The 25,067-nt window shown below is 45.4% G+C and overlaps 2 protein-coding genes across 2 annotated transcripts; one reads left to right on the top strand and one right to left on the bottom strand.

Annotated features, from left to right (window-relative positions):
- Nucleotides 1-328: 328 nt before the first annotated feature.
- Nucleotides 329-1,716, bottom strand: LOC100383465 (uncharacterized). The gene has a single exon (NM_001176113.1). It carries the CDS (start codon nt 1,626-1,628, stop codon nt 822-824), a length of 807 nt encoding a protein of 268 aa, NP_001169584.1. The 5' UTR covers nt 1,629-1,716; the 3' UTR covers nt 329-821.
- A 16,749-nt stretch (nt 1,717-18,465) lies between these two features.
- Nucleotides 18,466-24,423, top strand: LOC103645763 (uncharacterized). The gene is made up of 4 exons (XM_008670469.4): nt 18,466-18,857; nt 20,778-21,055; nt 21,150-21,192; nt 24,055-24,423. The coding sequence occupies exons 2-4, from the start codon at nt 20,792-20,794 to the stop codon at nt 24,177-24,179; spliced, it is 432 nt and encodes a 143-aa protein (XP_008668691.1). The 5' UTR covers nt 18,466-18,857; nt 20,778-20,791; the 3' UTR covers nt 24,180-24,423.
- The last annotated feature ends 644 nt before the right edge of the window (nt 24,424-25,067 follow it).

Genomic DNA, 25,067 nt, shown 5'->3' on the forward strand with positions numbered 1-25,067 from the left:
CTGCGCAATAATTCCTGATGATTTGTTCGGTTAGGGCCAGTGTGGACTAAGGAAGATTGGATTGGATTAAATCCTCTCCTATTCAAGTTTGAATTGGAACTACAATCCCCCTCGATTCAAATCGAAACGAATCCGCCTGTGTCTTGGCTTGGCATGGCCGCTTGTTCATGGCGAATTTTACTGCAGGCATCTCTCGCTCGTTTCAGCCATTTAGTGCGTGCGACCAGGCGACATGCAACCCTAGTACATCTGCACTGTCATGTAATAATACTTTTTGACTGGAAAACATAGATTGTTGGCACTTGAAATCCAGAGTACACACCTTCGTCAGATCAGGATCTTACTTTTGACAGTAACTTGAAATTCAGAGTACACTTTCGTTTCCACTAGCTCCCAGAAATATCCAGCGCATTAGCGGCGGTCAGCACTAAGCAAGCAAGCATGCATGCATGTACAGTTAGATGTTGGTGGCACCGAAAGGGAAAGGTGAACGAAGTGGACCGGACTGGTAGCGCAGAAGCCGACCAATTCCTTGCTTTCCTTGCGGAAAGCGGCCACGCCAACCTCCGATCGAACACGACAGCAGCTCATCATCACGGCTAATTAACCAAGCAGCCGACTAATCTTGATCAAGAACGGATTCTTCCTCTGTATATACTAGTGATTCTCCAACCCTAAGCATGGCGAATCGAATGACCCGCCTCCCTCCGCTAGCTCCGGCGGCACACCGAGATGGAAAACCAAAGATGCATGTCTCCTTGTACTGTATATACGCATCGTACGGCGGGGAGGTGGCCGGATCGTAACGGAGCGGAGGTCGCCTATTGCCTGCCGAAGGAGTTGCGGTTCTTCTTGATGAAGTCGTCGAACCGCCGGTTCATCTCCTCGGCGCCGACCGACGGGTCCCGGGCCCTCGGTGGCGGCCGTTGCTGATGGTGCGCGGCGGGAGCGGGAGCTGGAGCTGGAGGGGTAGCAGCCGGAGCCGCCGGGCGCGTCTTCTGCATGATGGCGTTCCACGTGGCGTCCAGGTCGTCGTCGTCGTCGTCGCCGTCCACGGCCTGCGACGGCGGCAGCGAGGGTTCCCGCTCCAGGACGACCGCGCGCTCCTGCGGCGCCGGCGCCAGGCTACGCCACAGCACGTCCGGGGAAGGCGAGGAGGCGTCCTCGTCGGACTCGGTGGTGACGCAGGAGCCGCCGCCGCCGGAGTCCGGGGAGGGGGAGGAGAACTCAGCTGGCAGGGGCTGGCCGTACTGCTCCTCCTTGGCTCTGACGGCCGGCGTGGCGGCGGCGGCGGTGGACGGGAGCTCCGCGGCCGGCGGCCAGGGGTCGTCCTTGTGCTGGGCGGCGGCGGCCTGCTGCTGGGAGTGCCTGTGGTCGGACAGCTTCCAGATGACGAGGATGATGAGGTGCACGGTGACGAAGAGGTAGGGCGGGACGAGCCAGAGGCGCGCGGCGGCCCAGGCGCGCGGGAGCACGGCGGCGGCCACGGCCACGAGGCGCGGGACGGCGAGGCGCGCCAGGGACGCGAACGCGGCCAGCGCCGCGGACGCCAGTGCCACCTTCGCCGCGAGCGCCGTCGTGGGCGGCATGCCCCCGCCGCGGTGGCGTGAGGCGTGGGCGTATGACATGGAGAGCGTAGCGTGGGTGCGGTGCGGCAGGGGGAGGGAGCGCGGGACGGTGTCGGCGTCGCGACGTGGGTAATAAAGTGGAGGGAGGAGACGGTGGGCATGGAGCGAGAGCGGAGTGGAGCGGATGCGCGGCTATTTATGGGTGGACGGGACGGGAGGGGAGAGAGGGAGGCAGCAGATTTTGTGACGCAATACTATATAGTACATATATAGTATGAATATACAAATACATTCATTGAGCGTAAGTGAATGAAGTAAAATTTTGGAAGATTGGAGTAATTATTACAAGTTCACGTCGTCATTTTTAACAGAGAAACTAAAGCACTGACCATTAGTGGCGATTCCAGTCCATATATATATATATATATATATATATATATATATATATATATATATATATATATATATATATATATATATATATATATATATATATATATACTTCCTCCGTTTCTTTTTATTAGTCGCTGGATAGTGCAATTTTGTACTATTCAGCGACTAATAAAAAGAAAACGGAGGGAGTATATCCATCGAATCCACTAGACCGACCCCAACCCCAAGCAACCTTTGGTTTGGTGGCATCCTGACTCGATCGCGGCTGGCCCCGGGTAATCATTCATTCCAGCTCCCGCTCAGCCCTTTTTCCCTCGCGCTCCGATCCGTGGTCGAGAGCGTCGGCAGGCGCGGTTGGTTGCCTTGGGAAATGTCCAGACCTGCCTGAGGACGTCGACGACGCGCAAGTGCTTCAGTTCCCTGATCCGGCTGCACCTGGCTGTCTGTCCTACTCTACTGGCACTGGCAGGTCAACTCCCTCTCCTTGGGATCGAATCGATGTGGGTTGATGAGCCAACTGCCCGATCCAGATCTGCCCAGGTCAGGTGTGGTCAAAGCGTGGCAGCCAAAGGCGCAGAGCAGAGCAGAGCAGAGCAGGATGTGCATGCGTTTATCAGCGCTGCCGACGCACATCCCGGCCGCCGCTGTCCAAGTCAGTCACGGGGATCCCCAGCGGTAACGACGCAGAGGCAACAGTATGTCTGCAGAGCTTGGTCGAGAAGCGCCTTTGATGAGGCTGCTTTTAGTTGTTCCTTGCTTGGCTTCTGCCAGAGGCGGATGAGAATCTGAGATCGATCAGGTGGTCCGCTAGAGAGCCTCAGCCTCTTGCATTGCATATCGAGGTACAAAGCCTGAGATGATTAGTACAAGACACAGAGGGGGGGCTCCGCGTTTGTTGTCCATGCATGCATATATTTGTTAAAACCAACAAAGCGTTCTTTGTTCGCCCGCCCAGTGCCAGTGGTTAGCGTGTAAACAATGGCGCAAAGTTGATGCTTGCCCCCAAGGTTCTGGTTCCCTTCCGTACAGTCCAGATCACCAGCAGCGCAGAGCTTTCATTTTCATTGATGCTCTCTTCTCTTCTCTTCTCTTCTCTCGCCAGCCAGCTGCTTTATTCCTTGCTTCTCCTAAACTAGATGCCACTTGGCTATGATTTAATTAGCTGTCAGCGCGCCTAATCAAGTACAGTAGGAACTGGCGATGGGCGTCCCCATCAGCTTGAGTGCTGCTGCTGGTGGCGGGGGCTCTTATCTTTCCCATGGCCGGTGCTGCGATCGTGCATGCCCTGGCCCTTCTCTAGCTTTCCACCTTCTTCTTCCTCTCTCTGTAGAGACCACCACCACACACACACTTTCATCATGACCATGCGCCAATTTTTCCACTCCTGGATTTTCCACCACGACGAGCTCGTCACTCGTTCGTTTATCCTTCCTCAGGCTTTTTGCTTTCTTTCTTTCGTTCTTTCTTGTTTATGGGTTTTGCTTGCATCATTAGGACATTTATTTATTTAACATATTACTGATCCAAGGGGCATAGGAGATCTGTGCGAAAGCGAAGGGCGGACGACCGACCCGCTAGGCGGGGGGGCCTCCATGATTTGCAGACCAGAGGGAGTATATAGGTCCTGTTTAGAAGCAACCTAATTTTGAAGAATCTAGTTTTCATATATTTTTAAGTTAGTAGAGACTAGTTTCTTGGTTTTTAAAAAACCGAGGTATAAACCGATATGTTTTGAACAACTTCAATTTATAAAACTTAAAAACTGGCTGCCCGTGCTTCTAAACAGTCCCATAGCACGTACTCCCTCCATTCCTTAATAGATGTCGTCCATTAGCACAAATTTGAACTAATGAGCACAAATTTAAATTATTAGGCGACAAATAAAGAGAAACGGAGGTAGTACCGTAAAAAAAAGAAACCCTGATGAACCAGTCTTGTTCCGCGTCTCCGACCCGCCGGATCAAGCTAGCTGATCGAATCGGATCCCTGCACTGCACGCTGCACGGCGATGACGATTGGCGAATCGGATCCCTGCACACGCACCAGCGGACTGACCTAGCGCAGTTGCGCTGTCGGATTCCTGTCCGTCCCCGGCCCGCACGCACGCGCAGTGGCTGCCGGTCAAGTAGTGGATGTGGATGTGGATCGATCCGACGCCAAACAAAGCCACGGCGTGTCCGCTACCCGCTCTGCTCAAAGCTCAAGTACCTAGTGTGTGGATCCTATCGTGGTCTGCAAAACATATCGGGTAACGAACTTCACAGATGACGTGATCGCTACTAATAGCATGTGCCCGCTAACTACCCGCGGTAATAAAAAGATTTATATATATTCAGATGCCGCAGCAGCGCCAGTAGACAGGGGGGGGGGGGGGGGGGGGGGGGAACTGAAAAAGAACACGGGTAGTAGCAACAACCAATCTTGGTCGATGCGGACGCGGCAGGCGGCAGCGAATGGATGAGATCGAGATGGAGATGGACAGGGCAGGCGACATCAGTGGCGTGTGCCGGACGGACGGATGGCGACTAGATCGACGCTGCTATTAGTAGGCTTGCATGGGGACATGACAAGTGCTCAATGATAAATTAAAATCTATCAGTATCAATCACCAGGGGGGTGGCCAGTAGACTGAGCAGTATCTGTTTATGTAGTCTGAGCAGCAGCACCACCTAAACATGACACTTCACCAACCCCTGCGTAAAAGAGGGGTGGTCGGTCATAAATGCATGTGAATAATATAAAGGTTGAAGATGAGCACAATCGAGAACCAGCATAAATATAATGCAGTTTAAAGAGATTCATGACATTTTTGTAACACTCTACGTCCTCTACTATTCATCTCTACTATTCGTCGATTAATAAAATATAAAGGTGAAGATAATTACAAACTCATTAACTAACTCAACATCATGACCTCCTAGCCACCTTACCACTTGATTTTTGGTACAAGTTCTAGCTTATTGGTTTCTAATCCACCTCTGTACCGGTTCTTGAGTGTCGTGCATGTGAATCTTGTCCCCCCCATCTTTCCAAAATGGCACCCCTTTACTTTTACTACACTACTTATTGGAGCGAAGATGGAACCAGTCCTTGATCACCCTTCGTACTCATCAATCAACAAGATTTCCGATGCATGCATGGTGATCGGCCAGGGGAAACGAAGCGGATGTGGGGGCCTTGACCTCACGAGAGGCGAAGTCCCCTTGGCAAGTTCGACGAAGACAACGTCGCGAGGTAGCGAAGGCCTACAACGAACACACCCATAGACGAGTCTACGTCAGCAAGCGAATGCCTCACACTAAACCCCAACGGGGAGTCGGACGACTTCACTGCTCCGGTGACAAGAACATGTTCACGGAGGCGATATCCACGGCCCTGCTGAGAGGTTGCACCTCCAACCAGCTGGCGAGATGCCCCCACCTGTCAACCTCTCTTGAGGGTATAAAACCTCGTACAATTAGGCTAATAGGTTTACTATACTCCTTTATAGAGCATGTGAGGAGAGAGTTTACATGTTAGCTAGTCCATGGGTCCGGTCAGTTAAGACTCAACAACCACAATCTTATTTTAACCATAGATTTGTACCATACCTACCGGAGGGGGTAGATATGTTATGTCGCTTCTTTGCACACTAGGGTATATGCCATTGGATACTTCATAGTTGATAAACGGTGCAACAATCTGCACATCCAGTGTAAGCCATATAGATTACCCATGCTAACATAGCGAACATACTTAAGCTAAAACAGCTACACACCTTCTTCACAAGATCTTTTAGTTGTTTTCTACCTTGTAATTTGCAAGACCAGGAGTATTTGGGGAAGAAATATTTATGACATTCATTAAGAGTACAAATATGCCTCACAGTTGAGAGCACCTAGAGGGGGTGAATAGGTGATCCTGTAAAATTCAACACTAATAGACACAAAACTTTGGTTATGAAGGTTAGAACGGTTAAGTGGCTTGAAACGAGGTCTTGTGAGCACAGACAATCAAAGAGAAAACAATCACAAGAGACACACGATTTTGTCTCGTGGTTCAGCCAAGTAACACTTGCCTACTTCCACGTTGTGGCGTCCCAATGGACGAGAGTTGCACTCAACCCCTTTCAAGTAATCCAATGATCAACTTCAATACCACGACTTTTCTTGCTTTTCTCTTTTTCCCGTTTGCGAGGAATCTCCACAAGCTGGAGTCTCTCGCCCTTACAACAAAAGATCACAATGAACACACAAGAGTAAGGTTGGGAGCAACACACACAAATCTGCAGAACACACACGCACACAAGCCAAGACTTGTGAGCTCAAGATGAAACACAAAGAGTTCACAACTAGAACGGAGCTCAAATCACTAACACGATCGATCAAGTGCGCGGAGACACAAATATGTCTAGCGATAACTCCCCGATTAATAATTTAGTCTGATCGGCATGTCCGGGTAACCACTATACAATTTAATCGCTTGCCGTGAGCCTGAAAGCTCAACACGACACAAATATGTCTAACGATTTAAGTATGCGCATTATAACCTTCATATACATTTTAATAATTTTCTGCTATTTACTGTATGAAATAAAGCAGAAAAATAATAATAGAATTAATGCATGAGCATAAGCAGATCAGGTGCATGAAGGCATTTTCTCCATATTCAAGCATGTATTTTTTCTACTAATTATTTACTACAGAAAATAATTAATTAAATAAAAACGCTAACATGTTTTATTCTATTCTCTCGAGCGGCATGCAAATGTGAAAGCTCTCTTCTGGGTTTTGGTGGTTTGGATGACAACCCAATTAAAGGACTAACAAGTGTGCTAAGTGTTGAACAGGTGCTTAATGCAAAGCTAACAGGGTTCAACACAAGTGAACAAGTGTGATGGTCCAAAGACTGGATTATCTATAGATAATGGACATCACAAGTAAGATGGACATTGCTTAAATGAGACTCGGTGTGCGTAACTCAGAGACAATCGATCAAGCCAAGGATGGAGGCAAGAAGAGGTTCGAGGTACCGAGTGCACGGGAGAAGGTTGAAAGGGAATTAGGCTTACACCTAGTTCCTAAATAATTTTGGTGGTTGAATTGCCCAACACAAATCTTTGGACTAACTAGTTTGCCAAAGTGTATAGATTATACAGGTGTAAAAGGTTCACACTCAGCCAATAAAAAGACCAAGTTTTGGATTCAATAAAGGAGCAAAGGGGCAACCGAAGGCATCCCTGGTCTGGCGCACCGGACTGTCCGGTGTGCCACCGGACAGTGAACAGTACCTGTCCGGTGCACCAGGGGACGCAGACTCAAACTCGCCACCTTCGGGAAAGTCCAGGGCCGGGGCGCTATAATTCACCGGACTGTCCGGTGTACACCGGACAGTGTCCGGTGCTCCAACGGAACGCGGCCTCAGGAACTCGGCAGCCTCGGGATTTCACGAAGACTGCTCCGCTAAAATTCACCGGACTGTCCGGTGTACACCGGACTGTCCGGTGTGCCAGCGGAGCAACGGTCATCTGCGCGCAACGGTCGACTCTGTAAAGTGTACAGTTGAATTCAGAGTGTCAGAGCAGAAGTCAGAGGGGCACCGGACTGTCCGGTGCTGCACCGGACTGTCCGGTGCCACATGAGGACAAAGCCTCCAACGGTCGACCAGCTCCAATCTCAACGGATAGGATGACGTGGCTGGCACACCGGACTGTCCGGTGCGCCCATCGCCAGCAGACTTCATCAACGGCTAGTTTTTGGATGGTGGCTATAAATACCACCCCAACCGGCCACTTCAATGTGTGGGAGTCCAAGCAACATTCCAAGTCATCTAGTTGACATACTCAAGCCCTCCCAACCACATATATTCATTGATCCATCCTATACACAAGATTTAGCCCATTACAACCAACACAAGTGTCACAAAAGAGAGAGCAAGCAATTGTGAGCTACTCAATTGAGTTTAGCCCTAGCGCCTTGTGAGATTCATTGAGAGATAGTGTAAGCTACATCTTTGTGTTCATTTGCGCGTGGAGTTTTGACTCCCATTCAAACTTCCTCCAAAGTGTTGGAGGCTTGTAAAAGCTAGCAAGAGACACCAAAGATTGTGGTGGTCCTTGTGGGATCGAGAGTGATCCTTGAGAAGAAGAAGAGCTCGCCGATCCTTGTGTGATCGGGGGAGAGAGGGAAAGGGTTGAAAAAGACCCGTCCTTAAGTGGACTCCTCAACGGGGACTAGGCCTTCGAGGGCCGAACCTCGGTAAAACAAATCACCCGTGTCCATTGTGTTTATTGCTTGTGATTTGTTTATTTTCCCTTGCTCTAAGTTTTTCTTGCACCATTATTCGCTAATATCATTTGGTGTTGCTTCAAGTTTAATTTCATTTAGTGAAGTAACATTTCGCAAGAATGAACTTGGCTTAGTGCTCTTCTCATCTAAGGCTTCTTGCTTTGTTATTCTATAACTTACTAGTTGTATTGATTTGTCACTTCCGCATTATTTAGCAATACTCTTTTCAAGCAAGAACTTAGTTTCTATTCTCCGATATTTGTATATCTTGTTCTAACCACTGATCAAGGGATCTAGTTGGGGGATAAAGTTTTAATTTTTAGGTTTCGCCTATTCACCCCCCCCCCCCTCTAGGCAACTTTCAATTGGTATCAGAGCTAGGCACTTCATCTTGAGTCTAACAACTCGAAGTGATGGCTCGTAGAAGATCCCAAAAGAACAAGAAGACCCAGGAGAACCCAACTCGGAAGGAGGTAACTCTTGAGATTTTATTTGATGATTGTTCTAACTATGATTCATGGTCATCTAGTGTGATAAATGCTTTTAGAACCATAGATCCTCGATTAGAACAAATTATAGACAAGAGTATTTTTCCCTCTAATTTCAATGGAAAAATTAATTCCGAGGAGGATCAAAGATGTTATCGCTTAAACTATCTAGCTTTTGACATCTTAACTAATTCTCTTAGCAAAGAAGATTATCATGCCTTCATATCAAACTATGATGAATCCGTCCATGATGCGCATGATATTTGGACTAGAATTAGAAGCAAATTTGATGAGTCCAAACATGATAGTTCATTTTGTGTCTCTACTTCCTTTGGTATTTGTGTTACTAACCCTTGCAAGGAAGAAGAAGAGAATGAACGATGGAGACCAAACGATGAATCCACCTCTCCAAAAGGTTTGTCTTCCCATTTCGATTCCCACATATGTTGTGTGGCTAATGAAAATGATAGCGGAAGCACAAATGAGGATGAGGAGGAAGAAAGAAGCTTTGTGCTTCTCTACGCTCGCCTAAGCCAAGAAGATAAGGCGGTCATGCTCAAACTTCTAGAGAGAGCGAGAGAGCAAAGCGAAGCTCGTCAAAGGCTAGAAGATATTCTCTCCATAAAGATGCAACACTTTGACGAGTTGACTAAAGAACATGAGGAGCTAAAGTGCTCTCATGTTGATTTGGTCCAAAGGTATGAAACTATTTCAATTGAGCAAAATAACGCGTTACATTGTATCGCTCAATTAGTAAATAAGAATACCTTGCTAAAGGACCAAGTAGAAAAGCTAAAAATTGAAAATCTAGCTTTTCAAGAAAAATATGATATGCTCCTATGCTCTCATGAAAATCTTAGAGATGATCATATCATATTAAACATTGCTCATGAGGTTGTGATAGAAAATTTAAAATCCCAACAACCTCACTCTTGCACATGTATTCAAATTGATACTATATTACCATGTGCTAATGCTTGTTGTTCGTCGACAAGCAAATCTTCCTTTGAGCTAGAATTTGCAGGAACAAATGATGACTCATATCAAAAGCTCAAAGAAGAAAATGAGAGGCTAAAGAAGAGCTTGACATAACTAAAAGGGAAATGCATTGCCCAACCTTCTCAAGATAACCGTGATCACATGGTGAAGAAGCTTGAGACGGGAACAACCGTGGCATGCACTACATCCCTTGAAGAAAATGTCAAGGATTTGAGGATTGCAATAAGGAGGGAACAAAATATGAAATTCAACACCTTCTCCAAAAGCCTCAACCACGCCTCCTCAAAAGGTAATATCCAAGGTAATGATCAAGTCACACTTCACATTAAGAGGTGTAGTGAATACTTTGAAGAGGGGCACTTGATTAGGTCGTGTCCCTACATTAAAAATGGCTTGATTATTAACAAGGATGATAGACTTTGTTTTAAATGCTCCAAGAAGGGACATTTGCTTAGATCTTGTCCCCATTTAAAACAAAAAGGCATAGGGTTAGAAAAGAAAGTTTTTACTAACCATGTAGCAGGCAATCAACAAGGAAAGAAGAAAACGTCAAATCTTGGAAAACGCCTTTGCTACACATGCCGTAAGAAGGGACATCAATGCAAGGATTGTCCCATTGGTAACAATTTCACTCCTAACTTGTCAATTGATTCTCATGTAACTAGGCAACCCAAAATTGCAACTTGTGCTAGAAAGGTAATGAGTTTACCTAGTGCTAACACAAAGGACTTTTGGGTTCCTAGATCTTTGTTTACTAACCTTAATGGACCCATCAAGCGATGGGTACCAAAATGTGCGTGACAAGATTTGTAGGAGAAGGAGATGGTATGAATCTTTGGGGTACTTGAGGGAGTTAATTCAATTCTTATCAACCCAAGCTATCAATCTTCAAATGATCTACATATTCAAGATTGACCCAAGGTCACTTCAATCGTATTCAAAACTCATATCATCTCGGGAAGATATTAATGTTGTAGGAAATAAAGAATCATCATCAAAGCCTACAACATGGAGGAAAGTCAAGGGATGGTAACATTTATATTCTTAAGTGCAATTATCTTAATTTGTCATGTGCCTTGTATAGTCACATAGAAATAGAAAGCATTTAAGCATATGTTAAAATTATGTTACCATTCTTTAAAGAAATTCCTCTCATGTGGTAGATTGTGTATTTATCAATTCTATATTATGACAATCTACATGTTTTAAATTGTTGCAAGTTCACATGGCATGTTTCTACATTAATTATTCTATTATTGCCATGTTCTAGATATAGAGAGATATTTCATGTTCTTAAAAGAATAAGGTGTCATGTAAGAAATTCAAATACTTAGGACACTTATAAAAGGAAAAATTCTCTCTATAGCTAGAAAAGTGAGACTAATGTTTTTATCTAAGTAATTTAAGTAGTCTCACTTGTAGAGAATAAGTTTCTCTATATGGAAATGCGTAATCCATCATGACAAGGAAAATCAATCCAATAGTTTATGTTGTATATCTTATTGCTTAATTGGATATGATTCTTTCACATTTATCGCTTTCCAAATCATGATTTAGATTTATTCCTATAATCTCAAAGGATTATTTATGCTTGTTTTATGAGTTAAAATTGAGCATAACATCATCTATGGATAATCTAGTTCATGCTATGGAGTTTCCATGTTTTGTTAATCTAACTTCTCATTCCTTACCAAAATAATTACAAAAAAATGGAAACTAGTGCTTGTGTTGCTACTAACATTTCTCTTAAGTTCAATTATGAAAATCTACAAGAGAGAAAGTACACAAGCCTCATGGGTTGAGCTTCACCCAAAGGAAGAAAGGTAAAAGCAAAGGTATGGGAACTCATCTTCTTAAGTTTGGTTCCCGTCTCAATGGGTGTTTAATCTAAATTATCATATTCTACCCTTGAGAGGAATAGATTCTTTATTGGACCGAAATTAACTAAGTGTGCATTCAAATATCATTTTCTTAATAGTCATGTCCATTAGAATCTATTTAATGCCTTTGCGATATTTATATATATGTTATCATATTGATTTGCTTCCAAGTGATAATTAACTAACTTCAATATGATAAAGTAAAATCTCCAATGATTATTAAAATGCTTAAAAGGTGCTCACTCATTTTTCTCAAATGAAATGCACTAATGTTAAAGATTTTACTTCATGTCTGTGTGACTTATGGATGATGAATTTTGTATGCTAATTATCTAAAGTAATCATCCTTCACCATATACTCCCTTGCGCTATTAACATGTCTCTTGAGTATTTTCAATAAGTTTGGAAGGAAAAAGAAACAAATATAAAGGGAGGACACTCAAATGAAAAGGAAAGAACATCAAGGACAACAATCAATGGTGTGGTTGTAAGCATTCTAAATCCTCTTTCATTATGAGGTTACCAGGCTTAAGTTATTTGTTGCAAAATTTATGAGCCTTGATCAAAATGTATAATGCTTCCCCCTTTATGTCCTTAAAAATGAATGCATCGAAATCATTTCTTTAAATTACTTGATGCATATCTTTAGGGGGAGTCCATTATTATATTTTGATTATGTTGAGACTATTGCTTTATCTTAGTAATTTCATATAGTCTCTTGCATGAGAATAATGTTTCTCATATAGTATGCTACTACACATCAATCCAACTTGTTCAAGTAATGTCGCTTTTATCAAGGATTGTTGCTTTCATTTCTAAAGTAGCATGCTTATTGGATTCTCCTACTTTTAAGCTTGATTGAAAATTTAATGCCTTTGTTGTTTTCTTGATCGCATATTGGTTGATCATTGAACAACTTCAATTATCACTTATGCTTCTTAGTGCCTCATGTAATGTGAATTTGATTTCAATTGTAATTTTAACTGACATCTATCTTAATATGCACTAAGGAAATAGGAGAATTCATGATTCATTTATACAACTTGTGATCCATTTGATATATGCTAACACTAACTTGAAAAAGATCACTAGTTGTAGAACTCTCTCTTGTGCAAAGCATTTCCATATATTGTCATTGAGTATAGGTCTTAAGCAACTAAGACTAAGGACAAAGCACAATGAAGAGAGCGTCTCTATGAGAAGGTACAAAAGGGTAAAACCACTTCCTTTCATTTAAACTTGTACCTAAATCTTCCTCTTATATACACTCTTTGCATATCTTGTATAAAAGGAAGAGAAAGCATGACCTTTGCATTTATCCCTGCTTCATACCTAGTTTAACCTCTTAAAATTTCACTCATGCATTATTGCATCTTTGCGAAAACTAGATGAAGTGGTTCTATTGTCAAAGAGCTTAAAGCTTAACCTTGTAACGAGGATAAGCTACCTTTGTTCCAAAGGTGGATGATCCTTAAGTCTCTTTGAAATCTTTAAAGGAAAATGCTTAAAATGTTTGCAACATGCTTTCATAAGTGCATAAACTGTCTTGAGCATCACACATATACTATGACACAATGCACTTCACTTTCTCTATGATATAGACTTGTTCTCATTAACCTAATCATGTGCAATTGGCATTTAAAGCCATAATATGTGTTCCTCTCCATGCACATACTTAGGGGGAGAAATCTATATTATATAGAACTATGATCATGCTTAATTGACATATCTCTTGATCATATCTCTTTCATTTTGGTACAAATGCATATATCCTATTATTCCCGTACCATGACTACGACTAATATGTTTCCAAGTATATTACTATGCTAAGTCGTAGATTGAAAGGGAAATGGAGTCTTCGGCGAAAACAAAGGCTTCCACTCCGTATATCATACTTCGCCATCACTCCAAGCAACTCTCTATTCTTTGGGGGAGAAATGAGCATCAAAGAAAAGGACTTCGTCTCTGGAAGAGAGTAAGAGCCCAAAGCTAAAAGACCGGATTTCGCCTTTGGTATAATCTTAACTCATTTATTTATGCCCAAAGGGGAAGATAGCACTTCAAGGGCTCTAATGATTCCGTTTTTGGCGATTCATGCCAACAAGGGGGAGAAATGAGCCCAAAGCAAAAGGACCACACCACCACCACCAAATTCAAAAACTTAGTGCTTTCCAAAAGTATTTATCATTTGGTATCCTATTGTGTTCAAAAAGGGGGAGAAAGTAGTATTTCAAAAATGGTATATCAAAACCCTCTTGAACACTAAGAGGTGGATCTCTTTTAGGGGGAGTTTTGTTAAGTCAAAAGAAAAGCATTTGAAACAGGGGGAGAAAATTTCAAATCTTGAAAAAGATCTTTGACTATTTGCAAAAGATCTTTGAAATTGATTTACAAAAAGAATTTGCAAAAACAAAACTCGTGGTGCGAACGTGGTCCAAAATACTAAATAAGAAAGAAACATTCCATGCATATCTTGTAAGTAGTTATATTGGCTCAATTCCAAGCAACCTTTACACTTACATTATGCAAACTAGTTCAATTATGCACTTCTATATTTGCTTTGGTTTGTGTTGGCATCAATCACCAAAAAGGGGGAGATTGAAAGGGAATTAGGCTTACACCTAGTTCCTAAATAATTTTGGTGGTTGAATTGCCCAACACAAATCTTTGGACTAACTAGTTTGCCAAAGTGTATAGATTATACAGGTGTAAAAGGTTCACACTCAGCCAATAAAAAGACCAAGTTTTGGATTCAATAAAGGAGCAAAGGGGCAACCGAAGGCATCCCTGGTCTGGCGCACCGGACTGTCCGGTGTGCCACCGGACAGTGAACAGTACCTGTCCGGTGCACCAGGGGACGCAGACTCAAACTCGCCACCTTCGGGAAAGTCCAGGGCCGGGGCGCTATAATTCACCGGACTATCCGGTGTACACCGGACAGTGTCCGGTGCTCCAACGGAACGCGGCCTCAGGAACTCGGCAGCCTCGGGATTTCACGAAGACTGCTCCGCTAAAATTCACCGGACTGTCCGGTGTACACCGGACTGTCCGGTGTGCCAGCGGAGCAACGGTCATCTGCGCGCAACGGTCGACTCTGTAAAGTGTACAGTTGAATTCAGAGTGTCAGAGCAGAAGTCAGAGGGGCACCGGACTGTCCGGTGCTGCACCGGACTGTCCGGTGCCACATGAGGACAAAGCCTCCAACGGTCGACCAGCTCCAATCTCAACGGATAGGATGACGTGGCTGGCACACCGGACATGTCCGGTGTGCACCGGACTGTCCGGTGCGCCCATCGCCAGCAGACTTCATCAACGGCTAGTTTTTGGATGGTGGCTATAAATACCACCCCAACCGGCCACTTCAATGTATGGGAGTCCAAGCAACATTCCAAGTCATCTAGTTGACATACTCAAGCCCTCCCAACCACATATATTCATTGATCCATCCTATACACAAGATTTAGCCCATTACAACCAACACAAGTGCCACAAAAGAGAGAGCAAGCAATTGTGAGCTACTCAATTGAGTTTAGCCCTAGCGCCTTGTGAGATTCATTGAGAGATAGTGTAAGCTACATCTTTGTGTTCATTTGCGCGTGGAGTTTTGACTCCCATTCAAACTTCCTCCAAAGTGTTGGAGGCTTGTAAAAGCTAGCAAGAGACACCAAAGATTGTGGTGGTCCTTGTGGGATCGAGAGTGATCCTTGAGAAGAAGAAGAGCTCGCCGATCCTTGTGTGATCGGGGGAGAGAGGGAAAGGGTTGAAAAAGACCCGTCCTTAAGTGGACTCCTCAACGGGGACTAGGCCTTCGAGGGCCGAACCTCGGTAAAACAAATCACCCGTGTCCATTGTGTTTATTGCTTGTGATTTGTTTATTTTCCCTTGCTCTAAGTTTTTCTTGCACCATTATTCGCTAATATCATTTGGTGTTGCTTCAAGTTTAATTTCATTTAGTGAAGTAACATTTCGCAAGAATGAACTTGGCTTAGTGCTCTTCTCATCTAAGGCTTCTTGCTTTGTTATTCTATAACTTACTAGTTGTATTGATTTGTCACTTCCGCATTATTTAGCAATACTCTTTTCAAGCAAGAACTTAGTTTCTATTCTCCGATATTTGTATATCTTGTTCTAACCACTGATCAAGGGATCTAGTTGGGGGATAAAGTTTTAATTTTCAGGTTTCGCCTATTCACCCCCCCCTCTAGGCAACTTTCAAAGGTCAAGGAGACCAGGAACCCAAAGCCAGGGGTGAAGAAGAAGACTTGCAAAGTCAAGGTTGATCGAGTTAAGAAGAGTTATGGTGCATCAAGGATCACTACATAAGGACATGACTTACAACCAATGAGGTAACATCTACAATTATGTGGTGTAAGTCATAAGGCTCAAGATCAAGCTCGAGAAGTGAACGGGGGTTGGGGCTCAGATATGTCAATCTAGATCAAGTCAAGTTGACTTGATGGTTTAGAGTCCAACATCGACCTCAAACAAGCCAAATTGGGTAAAACGATGAAAAAGGTTAAGTATGTAAGGTTTGAGTGTTCAACCATTTTGCATACACCTCTTACTACAAGTTTGGTGCTTTGGTTTGCTCTCTAACTCTTTCTGTAGAGAAAGTACCATTCTGAGCTCTGCCGGAGGAGAAACAGAAAAGCTAGGAGAAGAACAAGAAAGATGTAAGTTTCTAGGACTAAATCAATTGGATTATACTCTAAATGTGTTTGTTTAAGTCTCAGGAAAATCCTCCCAAAAGTTGAAGTCAAACGGAGAAAGAACGGAGGAAAAAACACTTAGTGCGCTGTTGGCTGGTGCACAGGACAGTGAATAGTAGCTGTCCGGTGCACAGGACAGTAAATAGTAACTCTGTCCGGTGCACAGAACAGTGAATAGTGACATGTCCGGTGCACAGGACAGTGAATAGTAACTGTGTCCGGTGCACAGGACAGTGAATAGTAGCTGCGTCTGGTGCACAGGACAGTGAATAGTAGCTGTGTCCGGTGCACATGACAGTGAATAGTGACCTGTCCGGTGCACAGGACAGTGAATAGTAACCTGTCCGGTGCACCAACGGATAGCTGTTCCAGAGAAGGAAACTGCCAATCAGATCTGTTACTGTTCACTGTCCGGTGCGCCACCGGACAGTCCGGTGCACCCGCAACCAGGGAAGGCTAGGAGCTTCCAAATGAAGCTCCAACGGCTCCTAGGCCCTTTGGGGCTATAAAAGGGACCCCCCTAGGCGCCTCAAACAAGAACACAAGTGCAGCCAACAATTGTATACATCACTCGGATCGATTCTCTCTCTCCCTCTTGTGTAAATCTCTCTAGTTTGTGTGAAGGCAAAGTTATAAGCCTTTAGAGAGTGGAGAGGTGCTGCAAAGAGCTAGAGCAAAGTCTTGAGCGCATTGTTACTCCGCCGGAGTGCTGTCAAGAAAATTGTAAGCAGCCGCAACTTTGTTGTAACCCAACTCAACATAGTGGAAGGCTCTATCTGTCATACTGACAGATCTGAGCAAACGGAGGAAGGAGTTGAAATAGACTCCAAGCCCAGGTGTGGCTAACTCCAACGAGGACTAGGCAAGCATTTCAGGCTTGGCCGAACCTCGGGATAAATTCCTGCGTCTGTGTGCTTCGCTCTGTATTGTGTGCTGACTCTCTGTCTTACTCACTTTTTATATCTGCACTTCAACACTTATCTGTGGTACAAGTTATATTTGAAGTGCAGGGCATTTTGAGACAGGATCTTCTATTCCGCTGCAACCTACTCGAAGGATCTTTCATTCCACTGCGATCTGGTCTTTGAGTAGAGTAAGAACTAAAGTTTTAAAGTGATAATTTTTTATTCGCCTATTCACCCCCTCTAGGCGACATCCAGATCCTGTTCCCGGGCAAAGGGAACTTTCAAGATGAGCATGCACTCCAACCAAAAAAGTGGATAATCAACCATTAACAAGGAACCAAGAATATGCGACGAATGCATGCCAGAATGCTGACCGCCAGTAACTGCATGCGATACATGCATTGCACTGTGTCATGGCAAATATAACCGCGCGAGAGAAGCACCGTGAGGGCCACACCTTATCCAGCAGGTGCATGCGGTTCCAGAAAACGTGAACAACCATGCAAGGAAAACGTCAAAGCCCACAAGGCAATCACGATCCGCTATCCTGGAGGAGGTGTCGGCATGCACGGCTCCAGGCCCTTGATTTTCGCAAGGCAGTGGTGTGGCTCCAGGCCTTCTCGTGAACTGCAGCGCGGCATCTCGACGCATGAACCGAGACCAGTCGACCACCGAATGGTGCTCTGCTCGGACCAACAGCATACACACGGGCTCGTAGGTGATATACACGATGAACAGTAAATTGCAGATCCACTCAAGATTTCATACCGTGATTCCTGGTTTGACAAACGAGAACGAAGCCTGTCGCGTAGGACAGTTCGACAAGGCCAAGAGACCTGCCGACTTGACGAAGAGTTGATGCAGATCTGATCCCGCAGCAACATCGAGGTAGAGTGTGCTGATAACGTGTTGAGAACTACGCCACTACGGATCACCAGATCCGCTCCCTTCCCTCCCGTCAGCAGTAGAGGCGCGAGAAGTTATAGAGGACCCGTCTCCCTTCCCAGAAGCACGACAGAGAAACACACGAGACACAAGATATAGGGTTGGGCCTCTGGCCTCTTTCTGATTTCTGTATTATGAGGGGTTATACATGTTACTTATATAGAGATGTGAGATACTTCAAGGGCGAAACCGGTATTTGCCCGCATAACCCTAACTAGGATTACTTAACAGAGTGGACTGTGGAGCGCGCGAGGTGGACGGCGGCGGTGATGCTATACAAGTCACAACTCAAGTGAGAGGCTGAACCGGGTCCTGGTCGGCGTGTGCCGTGGGGACTGGGGAGCAAGCAGAACTGCGGAAGGAACAGAGACACCACGAGTTGGGTTGGACTTGGATCCATATACCATATGTCTCGGCCCAGTTTTCCTTGTTCTGGCTCAGATATGTGGCTGTGCCGCTGTGTGTTAGTTTTCGCCCAAACTAAAAGGGAAATTAAACATCCATTTTCTTAGTGGCCTGTTCTCCAGTCCCCCCGGCGGCGGCGTGCTCTCTCGCGTGCACCCGGCACACTCCCTCGTTTCTGCCGTGCTCGTCGCGTGCACTCCCGTCTGTCTCTGTGGGGGTCGGCGACGATTGGCAGCCTCCATACGCCAGGTGCCCAAATCTCTACCTTCGGTACCTTCGCCGGCGACGAGCATCACCAGGTACGCCCACCCCTTATCTTCTGTTCATGCCGTGTGAAACCGAGCACCCAAACCCTAGCTAAGGATCTCATCCGCTTACAGTTGCAGTATACATTATTGCACCCATGTCTTAAGGAGTAGGTGGTTGGTGTTTACTTGTATACCGAGTTATTTGAGATTGTAACAATCTCGTCGCGCGGCTTCACCAGTTTATTACTCCGCAGCTGTACTTCGCTAGTTTGGTATTATGCAGCTCAAAAGCACGCCAGATTGGGACTATTAATCTTCCGTCCTCTGTAACCTTCTGTAAGCTACGGTAAAAGTCAATTTTGTCCACGACGATGCTGTAACCGGAGAGCGCGGTGACCGCGGCGCCGAAGAGGGTGAGGTTGGAGAGCGCGTCGAGAGAGGCCGGGATGGGGCCCGACAGCGCCGGGTTGCCGCCGACGCGGAACTGCTGGAGCGCGGCGAGCGCGCGCAGCGAGGCCGGTATGGTGCCGTTGAGGAGGTTGTCCTGGACGCAGAGCACCTGGAGCGCGGAGAGGTTGGCGAGCGAGCGCGGGATGCCGCCGGTGAGACGGTTGGAGTTGAGGAGCAGGAACTAGAGCCCCGAGAGCGCGCCGAGCCCGTCGGGGATGTCGCCGGTGAGCGCGTTGGAGGAGAGGTCGAGGACCCGCAGCGCGGAGAGCGACGCGTACGAGGGCGGGATGGCACCGGAGACGTTGCAGGCGGAGAGGTTGAGCAGCTGCAGCGAGGAGAGCGTGGCGAGCGACGGCGACAGCGAGGACAGGTTGAGGAAGGTGTCGGGCAGCGAGAGAGACACCACCCGGCTCTGCGGCGAGCACGTGACCCCCTGCCACGAGAACGGCGTCGCAGCCCTGGGGTCGGCCGAGCAGCGGAGCGAGGCGGCGCGGAGCAGCAGCAGCGTGGCGGCCGCCGCGGCCAGCTCCGCCATCTCGGCCTTCTCCCGCCGCCCCTTGGCCGCCCGCCGCAACAGGCGCTTCACCGGCGAGCCCGGCAGCATTGCCGCCGCCTGCCTGGTGCCTCAGCGCGCGGGGCTGGCCGCGCGTATCTCCCAGCCGAGCTCCTGCTTCCAGCCGTGGTCCTCAGCGCGCGGGGCTCCCTCCTCGGCCTCTGCTCCTCCCGCGCCCGCTTCCCATCGCCGCTCTCTTCCCCAGCGCGTCTTCTTCCCCAGCCGCGCCCTGCCCTCTGTTCTGCTCTGCTCGCCGCGCCTTGAACCTTGCTCCAGCTCGCCGGCTGGATCTCCCTGGTGCCGCGCCCCTGCTCTGCTCATCTTCCTCGCGCGCGCCTCCTCCCCATGGCCGGCAGCAGGCAGGCAGCTCCTAGCAGACTGCTTGCGTCTTGGCTTACCGCTCTCGAGGGTGATCTCCTGCTCGTCACGGTTGCAGCGGCTAAGAGACGGCGGCGCGCGCTCTGGGGAGTACTCTGGCCAGGGGTAGATTAGTACGAAAGGTACACAACCTGTATCAAGAGCAACAAAACAGACGTTAATGAAGCACGGGAGATTAATTGTTCCAATCTGGCGTGACTTTGAGCTCCATAATACCAAATTGGCGAAGTATAACTGCGGAGTAATAAACTGGTGAAGCCGCGCGACGAGATTGTTACAATCTCAAATAACTCCTTGTATACCTCAATTCTCCAGACCCCCTCTATTTCTACTAAGGTCATGTTAATACAAGGGGATTAAGGGGGAATCAATCCACTAGTAGTCAAAATCCTACTCAATCCACTCCAATACACCTCAATCCACGTGGTTTTGTTGTAAAACGAACAAAGGAATTTTAATGTGGATTGGTATTAATTTATTTATTAAGAAAATATATCCGCGCATCTTTTTATTTTAATTTTTTTGGAAAAAAATGTTGTATCGACGTTTACTGAGTTACTGACAACCATATCCTTATATGTGCTGCACAGGTTTCCTGTTGATCATGGCACAGCGTGTGATGTGCTTGCTTCGGCGCTCCATAGGGTTTACAGTGCCACCAGCACAGAGAGCCCTGAGTACAACTGCCACACCAGCAGCGGAGGGTGCAGCGGTGGCCGAGGCGACGGCGAAGGAGGCAAAGAAGAGGAAGAAGAAAAATCTGTTCGACGTGGTGCAGTTCCTGCCAGGGTGGGGCGTCGGATACAAGGTCGCCAAGACGACCTGGCGCGATGTCTCCTACCAGATCACCAAGATCAACCTGTACAAGGTGATCCAGTCCCCAAGCCCTCCCCCTGCACACTTCCATTGTTTTTTTGTATGTATTTCATTCCAATTGATTTGTCGTGATATTTGCAATGCAGGATGGTCGGCATGGAAAGGCATGGGGGTTTCGGTACAAGGCAGGTTAGTATTTACTTCTTCTCTGCATCCTCTGTTCCTTACTAGTAGACATGACACATGTGCCTACACAATAGAGGAATGACAATAAAACTTTTGAGCAATCAATCCCTAAATCATATATTGTTCATCCATACACATGGTTAATGGTGGTATAACAACAAATACAGCCACAATCAAATACATCTCTCAATTCACGTTTCATTTATTGTTGATACCGATATAATTATTTAGATATGATATGATGCATTACTGAGTTCATAACTGGTGCCTTCTAAGAATTCAGTGAAGTCCTTTTTTCGTTGGTAGCAGTCGTAGGTCTATACATTTGTCCTAATAGGCTAACGCACCCCCCCTACACACACGCACCCACGCACGCATAGTGGTTTCATATAGATTAACCATATGAAACCAGCTCAACTGAACAACCTAGGATCAGGGGCGAAGCCAGAATTTGAGTTTGAGGGGGGGTAAATCAGATTGAGGGGGGCTGTTAAGAGGTATTTTATATTATTTACATGGTGATTAGCTAAAAAAGTAGTAGCTCCTATGAAATTTGCGGAGGATTAGGGGGGACGTTGCCCCCCTCTGCCCCTCCCTGGAATCGCCCTGCCTAGGATTGACTTTGGTTATTAAATCTTAAATATTCTACATTGTATTACAATGCCTGACTATGGTGCATGGCATATATTTCAAGTACAATACATGTGCAGTGAATGGAAAGCTGCGATGGATTTTTCAAGTAATGTGTCAAAAAAGAGTTTATATAGTTTTACACATATAAAATTACTGAGTGCCAGAATTGAAGAGTTGGATGGTTGGCTAAGGGGGCGTTTGGTTGCCTTCTCCGGTGGTGCAGCTGCATCTACACATGCAAAAAGTAGTGTTTGTTTGGTTCGTTGTATCGCACGAGACAGGCTAGCACGGAACTTAAAGCGCCGCGAGCCAGGCCCGGCAGAAACGCATCGCGCGGCCGCACGCGCGCGGCCAGGCTCCGCTCAGCCAGCTCTTTACTCGTGCACGCATATCGAGACACGTTTTTAATTGGTTTTTTCATTATATCGTCTAATTAAAAGATTTAATCACCGGACCGATTTCATATCCGCGTTCCTGACATTTTTGCGAACGAAACTAGACCACTCATACTATATATATTTCAAATAAAAAAATTACGTGATTAAGATTAATATATAATTAGTGTATATTAACATGTAATTAGTATCTATTAAGCAATTTACCATATAATTAGTGTCTATTAATAGATTTTTTAATTTATTTAACAATTTTTTTAACTCATGCACCATGTACTCATGCAAGCAACCAAACAACATCTCTTGTGAACCAGACTGGCCACATACACACAACCAAACACGCTATACTGCATGCACTCAGCCAGTCCAGTCTGAGCCAGGCTCACTAGATACGAGCCAGGCTCACCCATACAAGTAACCAAACGCCCCCTAAATATCAGTAACTATTTACCATGGTTTTTAAAGTGGTAAGGCGAGACAAGGCGTTGGACCACCGCCTGGACGCCTAGGCGAGGTAGGCGGGCAAGGCGCCTAGGGCTAGGCGTTGGATCTCCGCCTGGACGCCTAGGCGACGCCTTAAGAACAGTGCTATTTACTCTCTCAAGAAGAAAGCAGATCCAGATTATTGCATCTTGACAACGGGTTCACTCTTATGAGGCAAGAGATAAATTAGTTGTTAGGGTCAACATAAAAAATACTAATTGAGGTGTGAGACTAGGGATTGCTCTCGAGCCATTCTAATGTTTTCATCCTGATTTAATCATTTGAGTAATATATTTGTCTCCAATTTCTAAGGCCTAACAAAAGGCATACAAGTATTTGAGTCACAACTTTTTTTGATTTAGTTGTAGCGTGTAAGTCCACATGCTATGTACGTGTTTGTGTGCGACAATCAAGTGTCTTGAATCTTTAGGGTCGTGATTGGTTCACTTCTCTGAAAAGCCATGGTCGCATCCACTAGCCAGGCTAGATTCGGGCAGGTCAAGAGCATTCAGGTGCATGCTGTTTGGTTTACTGCATGTATGTGACAAGGCTGAGTAGGGAGTTTGTTTGGTTAGCTGGATTAAACGTGCTCATGCATGCTGCTGTCTCGTACCAGCCAGGCTGTAGGAACAGACCTCAGCTGCATTCCTAGGGAGCCAAGCTCCTGGAATGTTTCCCCGGTGCCAGTGCAACAGGGTAAAAACTAGAAATGGTACTAGCCTGAGCCTGAGTGCCTGACTCAAATTCACCACATGTATTTGATAAATTATTTATTTTCTTAAGCTGTCCACCAGGATATATTTCCAGCCGGCTTCGCCCATGCTCCTGGCAGCCTTTTTCGAGTGTCCAACCAGGCCCAGCTCTATTTTCAGGAAACCAAACTCTATGCATACGAAGGCATGCAAGGCTGGTGCCTTCTGGGATACCAAACACACCCTAGTTAATTGTTCTATAATTTCTTCTGTGCATGAATGATATTATTCCTACAACATATTAAATTTTATGTAATTTCTTTTTCAATAATACAAGGATATTAATACATCTTTCAGGATATCCGAAGGACAGATGCATGCATTTGTGTTTACATATAACAATTTGTTTTGCTTCTTCCCCAGCTGTTTGTTGAAGTTTCTTAATCATGATTGAATTGATGTTGTTTTGACTGATTTCCCCTCAAACCTATTCTGCTTGCTTGTATGTGGGCCAGTTACTGGCAACTGTCTAGGCAGGGAGCACAAATACCGAGTCATTCATTGTTGACGCCTTTCAGAGTCACAGTTTTGGAGTGAAAAAAGGCATCTTTTATGAGTTCATTCATAAAAAAGTCATGCCTCCTAATCAGATTATTTTTCAGGTGTGCAAGCTGCAGACGCCCCAACTAGGATCAGCGGGGTTAACAAGCGTGGGTGGAAGTACATAAAAGAATCACAGAAGAAACTACACGATGCCCCCAAAGTAGACGTAGCGATTGCTGGCTAGTTGCATGTTGTAAGATGATTCTTGGTTCCTTCATTAGCTAAATCTTTAGATGGCTGTTGCCAGATGAACAGAGATGAGAGATCCACTTTTGGATCGAGACAATGGTTCCATCCATTTTGCTTGTGTGGACTGAACCTCCATGCAATATGTCCCTTTCTTTTATTTCTGGAACCTTTACCATAATGTACTAATACAAAAGAACTGTGTTGATGGTGGCAATCTAGTTAAGCTTTGTTTGATTCAAGTCAATTTTCTTAGGTAATGCTCATTCATCCACCAAATCGAAATCTTTTATATGAAATTGCTGAGGATATTGGTTTTTCCATGTGCATTACTTTGTACTGAACCCCGCTTTTGGGGCACAAATTAACCCCACTTTTGGGACACGAATTGTGTGTTCGGTTTATGGAGGAATTATGTGTTTGATTAGAGGAATGAGGTGGTTCATCTTCTCATTCTTTATTTCTCTCTTTTTTGTTGTTTTTATTCTCTATTTTTTTAGTTTGTGAAATGAAATGGTTTGGTCCATTCCTCCTTAATAACCCGTTTGAATGCAGATATCAGAGCATAGAATTAGAATCAACTTTCCAAATTTTTTAGTGTGGTTGCACATTGAATTGAGATTTGGAATCAGAGACCTAATTCTCTGGAATTGTAATACAACTAGAAACCACCTCTCCCAATATAGAGCATCACCCCTTTGTATTGGGAATTAGATCGCATAATTCTAAACTTTAACTTATTAATAGCGAAACAATAGAGTTGGAATTATATCTCATTTCAATATCATGACTGATTTGATACTGAATACAATTCAATTCCATGCTCTTTAATATCGATGTCCAAATGGAGCTTACTAATCAAGATAATAATTAGTATATACACGAA

This window comes from Zea mays, chromosome 2 (genome assembly GCF_902167145.1).
Source record: "Zea mays cultivar B73 chromosome 2, Zm-B73-REFERENCE-NAM-5.0, whole genome shotgun sequence".
Classification (NCBI taxonomy): domain Eukaryota; kingdom Viridiplantae; phylum Streptophyta; class Magnoliopsida; order Poales; family Poaceae; genus Zea; species Zea mays.